The sequence below is a fragment of the Poecilia reticulata genome, linkage group LG1, assembly GCF_000633615.1.
Source record: "Poecilia reticulata strain Guanapo linkage group LG1, Guppy_female_1.0+MT, whole genome shotgun sequence".
NCBI classification, from domain to species: Eukaryota; Metazoa; Chordata; class Actinopteri; order Cyprinodontiformes; family Poeciliidae; genus Poecilia; species Poecilia reticulata.
In genome coordinates this window covers 27,838,953-27,851,655 of record NC_024331.1, presented here as the reverse complement: position 1 = coordinate 27,851,655, position 12,703 = coordinate 27,838,953, and the positions used below count along the sequence as shown (strand labels likewise).

Below are 12,703 nucleotides of genomic sequence, written 5' to 3'. Positions count from 1 at the left end.
ACTTGTTACTAATGAACTTGAATACATATTTGAAAAAAAATATAATAATAATAAAATTACTTGTATGAGTAGTTTTTACTTCTGAGTGAGTAATTTATTTTTGAAGTAGAGCTATTCTTACTTGAGTAAAATTCTGGCCATTTCTACTGCCCAGTAATAATTTTAAAGAATAAAAAAAAGAATTCAAAAATGCACCAGACACGACACTTTATATTAAATTAATACTTCTTGTTTGTGCACAAATTTAATAGTTTTATTGATATTTTCTGTCTGCTGAGCCTGCTGTGTCTCGCTGAGCTCAACAGACAATCAATATTGTCACTGGATGCACTTTTCTCTGTTGTAACTTATACATTTCATACTGTAAGTATTGGGTTCAAAATACATACAGTATTTGAATCCAATATTTAATGTTTCACAACATGAAATCTTTTATGTTGTGGAAAAATTTTTAGTTGGAAATGTGTTTCTTCTGCCATAATTTATTGTTTTGAAATTATGTAATCTATTTGTTTTTAAAATATCAAACTTTGCCCTTCCTATTATATTGTTTTCTCTCTGATTACAAAGTTTTCACACATTTATTCAGATGTTTAGATCAGTTACTCTGTCCTTGAGAAATCTTTTTGTCCAAGTAGTTTTAAACTTTTACTTGAATAATTTTTTTGGACTGATACATTTTACTTTAACTTGATTTAAATTTGCTGAAATAACGCTATACTCACTTGACTACAACTTTTGGCTACTCTGCCCAGCTCTGCCCGTTCTCTCTTCTCACTGAAACATTTTGTAACTGGTGTATTTTACAACAAAACAGGCTCAACAGCCAGAGGTTAGCGGAACCTGCAGGGGTTCAGAAATAAACCTGGCAGTGCCCTGCAGAAAAACAACACTTTGCCTGAGGCTCCACACGTATGTGCATCAACAGCACCAGCCAGAGGTCGTGCAATGGCACTGATACACCCCAACTGTACCAGCCTGGTGAAAATATTCGCTTTTTTCAAACTCACTTTGATCTAGAGGATGAACAAACAGGATGAACGGCAGGTTGATCTCAACGTTTCCATTTATTCTAGGGTATTTTATTTAAATCTGTTTACATACTTTTATGAAACGTGTTAATAATAATTTGCTTTTATTGAACTGTTATACCTTTTGGTAAACTTGTGCTGTTTTATAAATTAGTTTTAAGGTGAGTTGAATGGTTTAGTTGCTGGTTTATCCCGTGATCAACAATGTTGTGTTCATTTAATATGTATGATTATCTTAATTTACTTAATTGTTTTTTTTTATTTTTTTTTTTTAATAACGTTAAATAATTGGAAAACCAACCCGCCCCCAAAAAAGCGAGTAAGTACGTGGAACAAAAACAGACAAACCTGAATAGTTTGCTTTTTACACCGCAGCTTGGAATCAAATAAAGAGGAAGGCGAATAAAGAGAAGTTGCGTGTTTGGAGGCGAACAGGGCCAGCAGGAGCGCAACGAGAGGATTCAACCATTTCATTAGTTTGTTATTGGGGACCGAGAAAGAACATCCAAACCGCATATTTTAACAAACCTTTTACATTCTCGTACTTACTTCGTGTGTCTGTCGCGTTTTATTGTGTGAATCTGGTTTTTCCACATATTAATTAAAAAAAATGTCACTCTATGTTACGGGTCAGAAGGTTAACTAAGATTTCTTACATGTAATAATAAAAAAATAATAATAAAAAAAGAATGCGTAATAAATAATTATAATAATGTATATATTATATCATGCGTTGTCTTAACTTGTCTGCTGTTGTTTAATCAACACTTTAAATGATTTAATTGAAAGATATTAACAACAGGAGAAATTATTGTACTTTTACAGGGAGGTCATTTCTACTGCTTTACCTTAAAGGGAGTCAAATAAAAAATACTTACGTTATCTTAAACCTATAAAAAAGTATTTGGTAAACCCAAATCATTCTGAAATGGCGCAGTGATATATTATTAGCTGTAAATATTCGACAGGAGTAAATTGACCGGAACCGTTGATATATAATCAAAAGATGGTCATTGATGAAATAAGTCAAATAAATCAGAACAAAATTTAAATTCGGTGCCAAAATGTTTGATATTTGTTGTCGGACTAAATTGTTATTGAGTTCTTTTATCTCAGTCCGGTTTAATCTGTAAATCATCTTGGTGTGACGCATCACCAGCGAGTCTTTCATCTTTTATCATTGATAATAATACAGTCAGAACCCTGACACCATGACAGTCGTCTTGAGCCAATCAGAAATCTCAAACTCACACCACTTATTTTGATATTTTTCAAATGCATATAGCCTATTTTTGTCTGTCTACTGAAGGGAATCATCTTTCAGCCAATGGACAAACTCGCTGCTGCTTCAGCTGAAATATTAAACTAATTAAGAAGAATCTAAACAGATAAATGAAACATTTCCTCGTGAACTTCATGTCTTGGAGTAAATGCATTCATTTTTATCAATCACAGGCCACCTCGCCTCATTTTTGATTCAGCAGATTCTGCCGCGTGAGTAAACGCTGGCTGACGGGCGCGCGGTTGTGCGCATGTGCCAGCAGGCCTACTTAGCAGGCCTATTGACATTAAAGACAAGTGGGTTATACAGAGCCTGGAAATGGGGCCCGATGAGGGGGGCAAGTCCGCCAGTGGTTCATGGAGCCGAGAGCCAGCCCCGCCACCTCTCTCTCTCTCTCTCTCTCTCTCTCTCTCTCTCTCTCTCTCTCTCNCTCTCTCTCTCTCTCTCTCTCTCTCTCTCTCTCTCTCTCTCTCTCTCTCTCTCTCTCTCTCTCTCTCTCATGTAGCCAGGCGGACTCTACAGTCAGTCAGTCTCAGAGGGGTGACCCAGGATCTGCCCAGCCTTCTCCCTCCTGGCTGACAGCTGACAGCTGACTGACGGAGATGAGCCGTAGAGGAGAACAGGAGGAAGAGCCGAAGTGCGTTTTCCTGTGAAAAGGGGAGGAAAGGGTCTGTGGTATTGCTTCGCGGAGAGGAGAAGACGAAGAAGAACGATGTCCTAACTAGGGGAGTTGTTTCAGCAGCAGAGAGCGGCCTGCAGGCCCGGTGAGTGTTGCAGGAATACCGAGAGTGTCAGCGGGGGGTGGGGGGGTATTCCCTGCTGGGAATATTATCCAGGATGCAAACATTTGCACGGAGGGGATATTAAACTTCACGTTCCCTCTGCAGCATCTCTCGGGCCTCTTCGTGTGTGCGTGTGTGTGTGTGTGTGTGCGTGTTTGTTTTCGCGCCGGAGTGCGCGACAGTGAGCAGGACTATGAGTCTGGTGTCAGGCTACCCTCACCACCCGATCATGCACCACCACGACAGCCACCACTATTCGCTGCACGCGGCGGCGGCCGGACGGTGCCACGAGGACACCGGGGCGCCTCCGTACTTCACGAGCTGGCTGATCAGCCACGCGGACATGTCGCCCACAGAGTACAGCCTCGCGCCGGGCTACAGCCCGGAGTACCACACCAACAGCGGGGGCGACTCCTCCGGCGGCCTGGACGCGCGCCACCACCACCACTACGGACCCGGGAACCATCTGATCCCGGGCCCCGGCAGCATCTCTATGAACGGAGCCACGGTCGGCATGCACCACCACCACCACGCACACCCACGAACCATAAAGCGGAGACCCACTGCAAATCGCAAGGAGAGGCGACGGACCCAAAGCATCAATTCGGCCTTCGCGGAGCTCAGGGAGTGCATCCCCAACGTCCCGGCCGACACCAAGCTGTCCAAGATCAAGACTCTGCGGCTGGCCACCAGCTACATCTCCTACCTGATGGACATCCTGGACAAGGACGGCCAGCACGGAGACACGCAGGCGTTTAAAGCCGAGCTGAAAAAAACGGAGGCACGGGAGGAACGCAGGAAAAGAGAGGCGGTAAGGCATCCGCAGGGTCACCGTTAACACACAGTCAACACACTGCTTTCATGTCACGACGAAAACACACACAGTCTGAGCCTTCAGGTTGCCTAATGTCGCCATTGGTGATACCATCAGAAAACACGAGCTGACTAAATGCAACACCAGAAGGAAATAACGTGAAGAAATAGAGAGAGCAAACTAGTATGTCTGCTGAAAGCGCCTATAGGCCTGCAGGAGCAGATCGGCTCTGCGCGTCCCGCTGCTCCGTGCAGTGATTTATTCTCCAGACACGAGTCATGACCTGAATTCACAGCCAGTCTCTGCGCAGAGAAGATGTTAGATAGCTGTTTTACACGGTTCCACGCTCATTTGGCCCCGTTAGTCGTGTCGTGAATGTTTTATCTCAACAAGATTGATGACTTAAGTTCGCAGTGGAAAATCCTTTAAAAGTCCTTTCCTCTGCAGAGCTGCAGGAGGAGAGGAGAAACGCCAGGCAGAGGCGCTGCTTAAAAGCCTACAATTTGGCAAATTCTTGCAACAAAGAGAGATAAAGACAGACCGCAACCTACGCAATACAAAACAAACACAAGAAAGCGAAATTTGTGTGGACCAATTATACAGGCGCACCGGAAATAAATAAATGCAACGTTCTAGGTTACATTACCTGTGTGTAAAATGATTATTATATAATTTAGGGTAATAGTTTACGATAACCAACCAGTTGAAATAATAATTAACACCTTAAAATATGTCATCTGTAAATCAATTTTAAATACATATGCAACTTTTCTCAGCGTTCACAGAAACACTCTATTAATTCAGCCTACCAGCTGAGTTTGATTATGAAAATAGTTTGCATGACTGAAACACTCATTCACTTCATTTTGCAGCGTTTCAGTCTTAAGCACATCAAGCGCAAACAGGAGCGAAGGAAATCCCTATAAGCGCAACTATAGAAGGTCAGTTATTGGCGCGTTTATGTGCGGTAGGAATTTAAATCGCCGGTAAGGAGAGAGTAAACAGTGGGAGGAAAAAAGCCTGTGTTTGCACGTGTCTGTGCTCGATCAGCATGGATCACTTTACTGATAATTTCATCATGAAAGGAAACAGAACAGGACCGTCAATGACAACAGAAATGGCTGTTACATTACTTACTCATACTTTTATTATGCCGTGAAAACAGAACCCACATTTTGAAATGTAGCCAGTATTTAGAGACTTCTTACTGGCGTAAAGTACAATACTATAGAAATAAATTGTACTTTTACGAAGCACTCGCAGAATGTAATATTTAAAAAATATATAGTGAAAAAAATATAGAAGAAAATTTTAGAAGAACAGGAGCACTTCCGCCATGTAGCTATATGCAAAACAAAAAAAAAACCCTTTAACTGTCCACCAATATTAAGATAAATGAAACTAGCAAATAACATAAAATAAAGAATGTGTAATATAATATGTATACCATAATTATGTGTAAATATTATTACTATTATGCAATATGTTTATGTATTACATTTATGCGCGAATTTGGAAAATGATACAATGAATTCACAAAATTAAAATAAAAAGTAACTTTATAAAATACAATTAAAGCTTAGAACAAAAAGAACAAAAATATTTCCCTGTGGTATTATACAGAATAAATAAAATACAAATATGTAAAAGCATCACAGTACAAAAAAGCAATAAAATCATCTGTATAAATCTATATTCTTACGTTATGTTGCTATAAATAAAATAGAATAACTCTGAAAATTGACACATAAATTCCCCCAGTTTGCCATGTAAATAAAATACAGCTCAAAAACGGATGAGTTTAATCAGATAAAAATAAAATAAAGCCCACATGTTTTATTCCCTGTAAGAAGGAGAAAAATGTGGAAGTGTATGGTATGTATTAAGCCTGAACGCGGTGGTGGTGGGGGGTGAATCGGTGGCCTTTCTCAGACTTCATGGAGCCACCGGAGGCCAGCTTCAGCCATTATGACCCGCTTTTATTATAGCGGCATTTCTGATGGAGTCATTCTTCCAGCGGCTGCATCGTCTTCACAGACAGTTTCACTGTTTTGTTCCATGCAGCTCTGCTGACCATAAAATGAGTTTGGCACTTTGAGGCGCATGTCTGTGCGCGGCGTCGATCTGCGTGTTGCCAGTAGCCGCTAATATAATTCATACATTTTAAATCAGTCCTCTGTGATCGCTGACCAAACTTCAGAACGATGTTTTTATTTACGAGACGCAGCGAAGCATCATGACACCAAGTCTGCCGGCTTTATCTGAGGAGGAATGCATCAGCTGCAGCACACCTTCCCTCAGCCCACAATGCATCAGAGCTGCAGCAGAGACATTATGCGTCCAAACAAACAAAACTACACGGAGCAGGCCGGAGCAGAATAATTATTTCCTGTTTGATGTGTATAGGAAGTGTGGTGCGTAATGGAAGCCAGGACGCATTTCTGCCTTCCAGTTGGAGCTGCATTCACTGCAGGAGGCTGGAGGTTGGATTACAATTGATTCACGTCGTCTTCAGATTGTATACTCTCTTCCTAAATCACACGCACGAAAAAACCAAGCTGCAGTGTTGTTGTTGCTCAGAAACCAAGGAGAAAATATTACTAGGAACGATCACACAATTCCTTGGATTTAAGCCGCCTTTCTCTGTCAACAAGTGGAAGTTCAAATTAGGTCAAACGGTTTGGATGTATTTTTTTTTTTAAACAAATAAATATATACATCTATTTTGATTACGCATTTCTTCACTCGTCTCGAAAAATAAAAGCATCGTTTAAGCAGTGGGCATTTATCGCATCATTTATCGTGATACATTTCTTGTCATAAGAATTTTGATTTATCGTTGTCGTAATAAATTCCAGTTGATGTAAAAATTAGACAATATTTAACAATTTTAACAATTTTCTCCACTGTTTATTCAGAGAAAAATATCAATACATTTGAAAATATAATTCAATTCGGTTTCTGTGTGCAGTTTAGTGGGGCTATCATTGCTGTGCGTAATACATAATTATCATCACGTTTATCGTTATCACAATAGTATCACAAAGTATCGTGATAAAACTTTAAGTCCATATCGCCTGTTCATATTAGGAACTGGATAATAATACACTCCAGAGGCTTTCGGTTTCAAAATGTATCCCTTTTTTGTTATTTTAATTCTGCGAATGCGTTTACATTTCATCCCAAAAAAAAAACAAATGGAACATTGAACCTATACAAAAAACAACATTAGGCCTAATTGCGCTTGATAAGTTGAATTCAGAAGGTTATTTTTAATGCTCCTGGGTATATATGTAGCTTTAATCTAGTGTGCCATTCGAAATGTGGCTGTGGTTTCAGAGTTAGGGATGTAAACAAGGCCTGGACAGCAGTCACACCTCCCTGTTGAATATGGATTTATTTATCAGGGACTGAGTTAATGTAGATATGACGTGTTTTAATAAAAAGCTATTTATGCTATTGAAAAGTTATTATTTATTTTTTTATCGAATTATATTGAGAGAAAAAAATATTCAGCTTTAGTTTTCTTTGCAGAGAGTAATAAAATCCAAGGAGTACGGAAGGAGTTTTTGTATTCAGATGGACAAAAATCCGCGTCCTGTGGATATAAACTAACAATAACATGAAACCGTCGCAAAACAATTTTTTTATTTTTTAAATCGTTTTAAAATAACTATTGTGCATCTATAATCACACACACACACACACTTATATATATATATCAAGATCAAGTAAATTTCACTTGATCTTGATGTTTACGAATATAGTGAGAGCGGTGTTGTTGCTCAATTTTATATTTTAAAAAGGGGGGAACAAGGATCATTTTTGTGTCTTGAATCATTTTGGTTGATTTAATTAATGTTAGGAGGACTGATTTTAAATCACGCATAAACACAAACACACACACTCACGCTCCGCTTTGAATTAAGCTATTGGCCGTCTGTCGTTTTCTTCCAATGGAACATTTTTGAGAGTCTATCCACATCTGGTCTGTTTGCCCTACAACCTATTAAACGTTTCCTCGCAGCATGCTGCTAAATTACATTAAATTACGTGTATAAAAAAAACGCTGGATTTCATGTTGTTAAAAAAGTCCAGATAGGAAAGAAACTCTGTGTACTTGTTGTCAGCATGCTGATTATTATTCCCCCTACCTCCCTGCGCAGCAGGCTGGATCTGCGGCATTCCCGTGCAGGGAGTTATCCGAGCTGGGATGGAACTGATGTGTCGTTTTCTGGTCTACAATGAAGAGTCTGGTTGATGTCTGGTGGATTTAGTGGGTGTAGCTACTGTACCGACCAGAGGTTTACCGCTGCAAGGGTGGGGGACGTTGGGGTTGTAGTGGGGGTTCAATCTAGGACAAACGCACTGAAAGGCGGTTCTGGACTGGGAATGCATCCATATTCCATATTATCATCGCCTATAAATAGCATATCTAACGCCATCCATCCATCCATCCATCCATCCATCCATCCATCCATCCATCCATCCGTTCAGTGCCAGCTGAACGCCCTGCAGTCACACTGATAGCCTATACGTTTATGGATTAAGTTTTGTTTTGCTATCAGTTTTTTTTATTTTACCAACATTTTTCTCCTGACTGGATCGGGCCGCTCCAACGTCTTGGAGCGGGAGCCAAAGATTAGGGTGATGGCCAAGAGCTTCAGCTAATCACTAATAGTAAATCAATAAAACGCGTTTGATTATGCGTCGGAGTTTTTTTTACGCGTTTCATTGGCTCGATGGCCTTTGGTTCACTGGTTGTGAGAAAGAGAGAGAGAGAGAGAGAGAGAGAGAGAGAGAAGACATGCGGACAAGGTCAACGGGCTGGACTCGAACCCGGGACTCGAACCCGGGACAGCCGGGCTGAAAATCTACGGGTTACGCGTCACGCGGTTTACTCCTTGCCATTATTTGTTTATTTTTAATAAAAAATAAAAATAAAATATCAGCTGGGACTACAGGTGGAAATTACCTGGTACAAGCAAACATTAAATCAATCAATATGAGGTTTATTTATATGATACGTTATCCCTGTTTTAAATAAATGGATAAATTGATTGCTGTAATGCCAACAATATTTTTCCAACCATTATTGAAATGGGTGTAAATGATCTTCGACATGTTGTGTTTTACTAAACTGTATAAAAATATTTTCTTTTCAAAATCTAACACTTACTTTATGTTATTTTATTTAAGATATGCATGTCTCGTTTCCTACAATGAAAACAGAGAATAAAGCTTCAACTTAAAAATAAACTTAAATTAATCAAATTAATTTTGAATAACATGACAACTTTAACTTAAATTTTTACTTGGATAAACTTAATTTGATTAGTTTTAACAAATTAACCTTTTTTAAAAAGTTGGGTCACTTGTTTTTTTTTCAGCGTATCAGAGAAAAAAAAACTTCTTGGTTATATAAAAATAATTTATTCTGTCAGGGAAATGAATAATTTCAATCTTAGCTGGATTAAATTGTCTAGATTACTATCAGTATAATTCTGTTTTAAGTCACCCAAATGTCGTATTACTACAATTACTATTTAAAAAATAAAATTAAAATAAATAATATGTGAAATGTCTGCAGGTGGAGATCCCTAAAGCTGCCTCTTCGTCTTCGTCCTCCTCATCAGTAGGAGATAAGAAGAGCAAAGGTCGGACAGGATGGCCTCAGCATGTCTGGGCTCTGGAACTCAAACAGTAGTGACCCCTCCACTCCCACTTCCGCTCCTAAATTTGACCCCCGGGTTTTTGATGGACAGTGCGTGCCTCTGCACTCTCGGGCTCCCCACAGCGACGGGGCCGGATGGACGCTGCAGACGGTCGTCCTACTGCTTGGCCACGGTCTCGGTTGGACCCCGGGAAGAAGAAGAAGAAGAAGAAGYGACGTGTCCCCAGGAAGGAGCCTGGGTTTGGGCTGAGGTCCATCTCGACAGGCACAGACGGAGTTATGTCCCCTGCCACCCTTCTGAACAAACCAAACCATCCCCACCCCAAACACACACACATACACACACATTTACATGCATTTGTTTACCAATGTGTTTGCGTAGTTGACCACACAAATGGGGAATTGTGTGTGTTTTATTTAAGGGAATATATTTATGTTTAATGTGGCCATTAAACGGGTTTCTGCTGGAACTCTCACTCGGATGTATGTGAACACATCTCTCTCTCTCTCCTATTGCAGTTTTAGGTTGTAAACGTAGTGCCGTCACGCCACTGACAAAGTGTCTGTGTTTTTATGTGAAAACGTGCTGGGAGTCTAAATAATGCTTGTTGTGGGATGTAAACGATGTCGTGAAAAGAATAAAAAGCACCACTTGGTGAAATGGTGGCTGGTTCAAACTGGGCTCATCTCTGCCTCTCACTCAGCAGTGTCAGCGCTGCATCATCTTGGTTTTAATCTTATTTTAATAGTATTTTATGTAGATTGAATAAAATGATGTAAAAATAATCACTAACAGATAGAAGATGTGCTAAAATGTGCTATTGTTGAACAGCAAAGTTGTCGAATTTCCATTTTGTTTCTTTGTGAAGGTCCAGTTCAGCCTCCAGATGTGCATCAGATCTGTCAGATTGACGTATTTGTAACAGATCAGCTTTAACTTAATGACACACCTGAGGCGCACATTAACAGAGGGATTTATAAAGGTATTATGTGTCTCTGTGTCATTGTGAGTTACAGCTGAGTGTGTTGTCTGTTAGAGCACAGATGTCCATTATGTGTCCTGAAAGAAAACAAAATGAACTTAATAACAATTTCCCTGCAGCTAAATGCTGAATGTCAAAGTTTAACCATCACATTCCCAAATGTCAGAGTGAGCGAATAACTGGACTAATTGCAAATTTGTTTGAAAAAAAAAAAAATCTGCAAATTGGGTTTCATTTTGTTTTTACCTGAACTTGTTTACCTAAAATCTGTTTGTTTTGTGCAATTCTTTAGATTCCAATTTTATCTCAGTGTAGTGAGGATAAAAATTTGAAAAATACATAAAATGTATCCTGTTGTAGAGGAACAGCAAAAATCAAAGTATTTTTTAAAAAAAACTTTAAAAAACAAACAGATTTTTGGGGGAATTAGAAGCCTATCAAAATGTCAGCAACAGTTGTTTTCACTTAATGTTTGATTCATTGAGGCAGAAGTTTGTGTTTTCAGATGCCATGTGTGAATGAAGCAGACATGTGGTTGCAGCAAAATGGAAAATAATAAAAAACCAAAACCCACTCTGATTAAAACTACTTTCAAGAATGCAGTGAGGGTAGCTTGCTGCTCCGCAGAGCAGTCATTATTGACCTGGTTGTGTTTCGCATCTCCTGCTCTCACTCCAGATGTTTACGTGAAACCTGGAATTATAATGAGTTTGGAGTTTACCTAAGACAAACAATAATATTAATAAAAATAGCATTTAAACCAAATCCAAAATTAAAAGGTTGTTGAGAAGCTTAATGAGTGTCGAGCTCAGAAAAGATTAATTAGGCTATGGATCCTTGGCTTCATCATAAAACGTGTTGCTCATTATTTGGATCATTGGGTTTTATAAACAACATCCTAGAAGGTCATTAGCGGCATCATGAAATTTAGTAGTTTTGTGTTTTTGTGTCTACAAAACACGGGAAGTCTTTAGATAATCTGGGACACCCATAAATATGGATTTTATTTGTTGTAAATGTTAATGAATAATTTAATATTTAGTATTCACAACCTGTATTTATGCATTTGACTGCCGAAGGAGGGTTTGGATACATTTTTAATCATTCAGTCACATGACCAAGTATGTGAAGACATTTCCTTGATTTCTACCTGATTGATGCCAATACTGTAAAACAGACCTTTCCACAACATTCCATTAACATAATATATAATTGGAAAAATCTCTCTTTTGGTCGGGTTTGTAGTTTGGAGGCACAATAGGAAGATCAGCCATTGGTATTTTAAATATTATTGATTTGATTCCAGTTTCCCCCTCTGTCACATCAATGGGCAAAACACTGAATACTGACAATATGGATGACATTTTGAGACTCCCGCTGGGTAAATGTGACTTTCTGTTTTTGCCGATTTTAAGCTCTAAATGAGTTTGACCTATTTACATTTTTTGTCACAATTTTGATTCATTTCTGAAATCAAAAGAAGTTCTGTGTGACTTAAACTATATAATCTAAATGCGTCTGACAATGATAAACAATTTTGATCAGAAAAAGAGAGATGGATTCAGTTGTGTACAACTCAGAAACATAATTTTAATCAGTGAGAACTTAAAGTTTATCAGTACATAGTGACAAAACAATCTCATATTTTACTCAGTTAGCCAAGATAAGTTAGCCCTTTCTCAACCTGTACATACCTGAAAGGGTTAGTTCTGATATTGTAGGGAGATTTTAAACGACTGTGGTCTAAAGCTCAGCCACACATATTCATACACCAACATACAAACTGCTAGAGTTCTTGGGGCTAATTGTCTTGCACATAAGTGTCGTCATCATGATACGGGAGTGAAATATGGAGTTCAACCCACAACTTGCCTAAAGCAACATAAGAATTTCTTCACATTGAAGACTTGCTCTGAGATGATGAAAGCTAACAGCTAATCAGATAACTAACAGTCCGCAATTTGTTTTGTTTGGTTCTAGTTTGTTCAGCTTAACTGCATCTGTTTCCATGTGGACTTAGCTGACTCCACCAGACTTCATCAGATTTATACAGTTCAGGGAAGAACTGAGTAAAACTGGGATTTTGCCTAATTTTTTTTGCACCAAAGGAACGTGTGTGTGTGTGTGTGTGTGTGTG

At 39.0% G+C, this 12,703-nt stretch overlaps 1 protein-coding gene across 1 annotated transcript; it reads left to right on the top strand.

Moving 5' to 3' along the window:
- The first annotated feature begins 2,818 nt into the window (after positions 1-2,818).
- On the top strand, positions 2,819-10,303 carry hand2 (heart and neural crest derivatives expressed 2). Its single transcript, XM_008419093.2, has 2 exons — positions 2,819-3,906; positions 9,500-10,303. Exons 1-2 carry the CDS (start codon positions 3,289-3,291, stop codon positions 9,614-9,616), a joined length of 735 nt encoding a protein of 244 aa, XP_008417315.1. The 5' UTR covers positions 2,819-3,288; the 3' UTR covers positions 9,617-10,303.
- Positions 10,304-12,703: the final 2,400 nt, after the last annotated feature.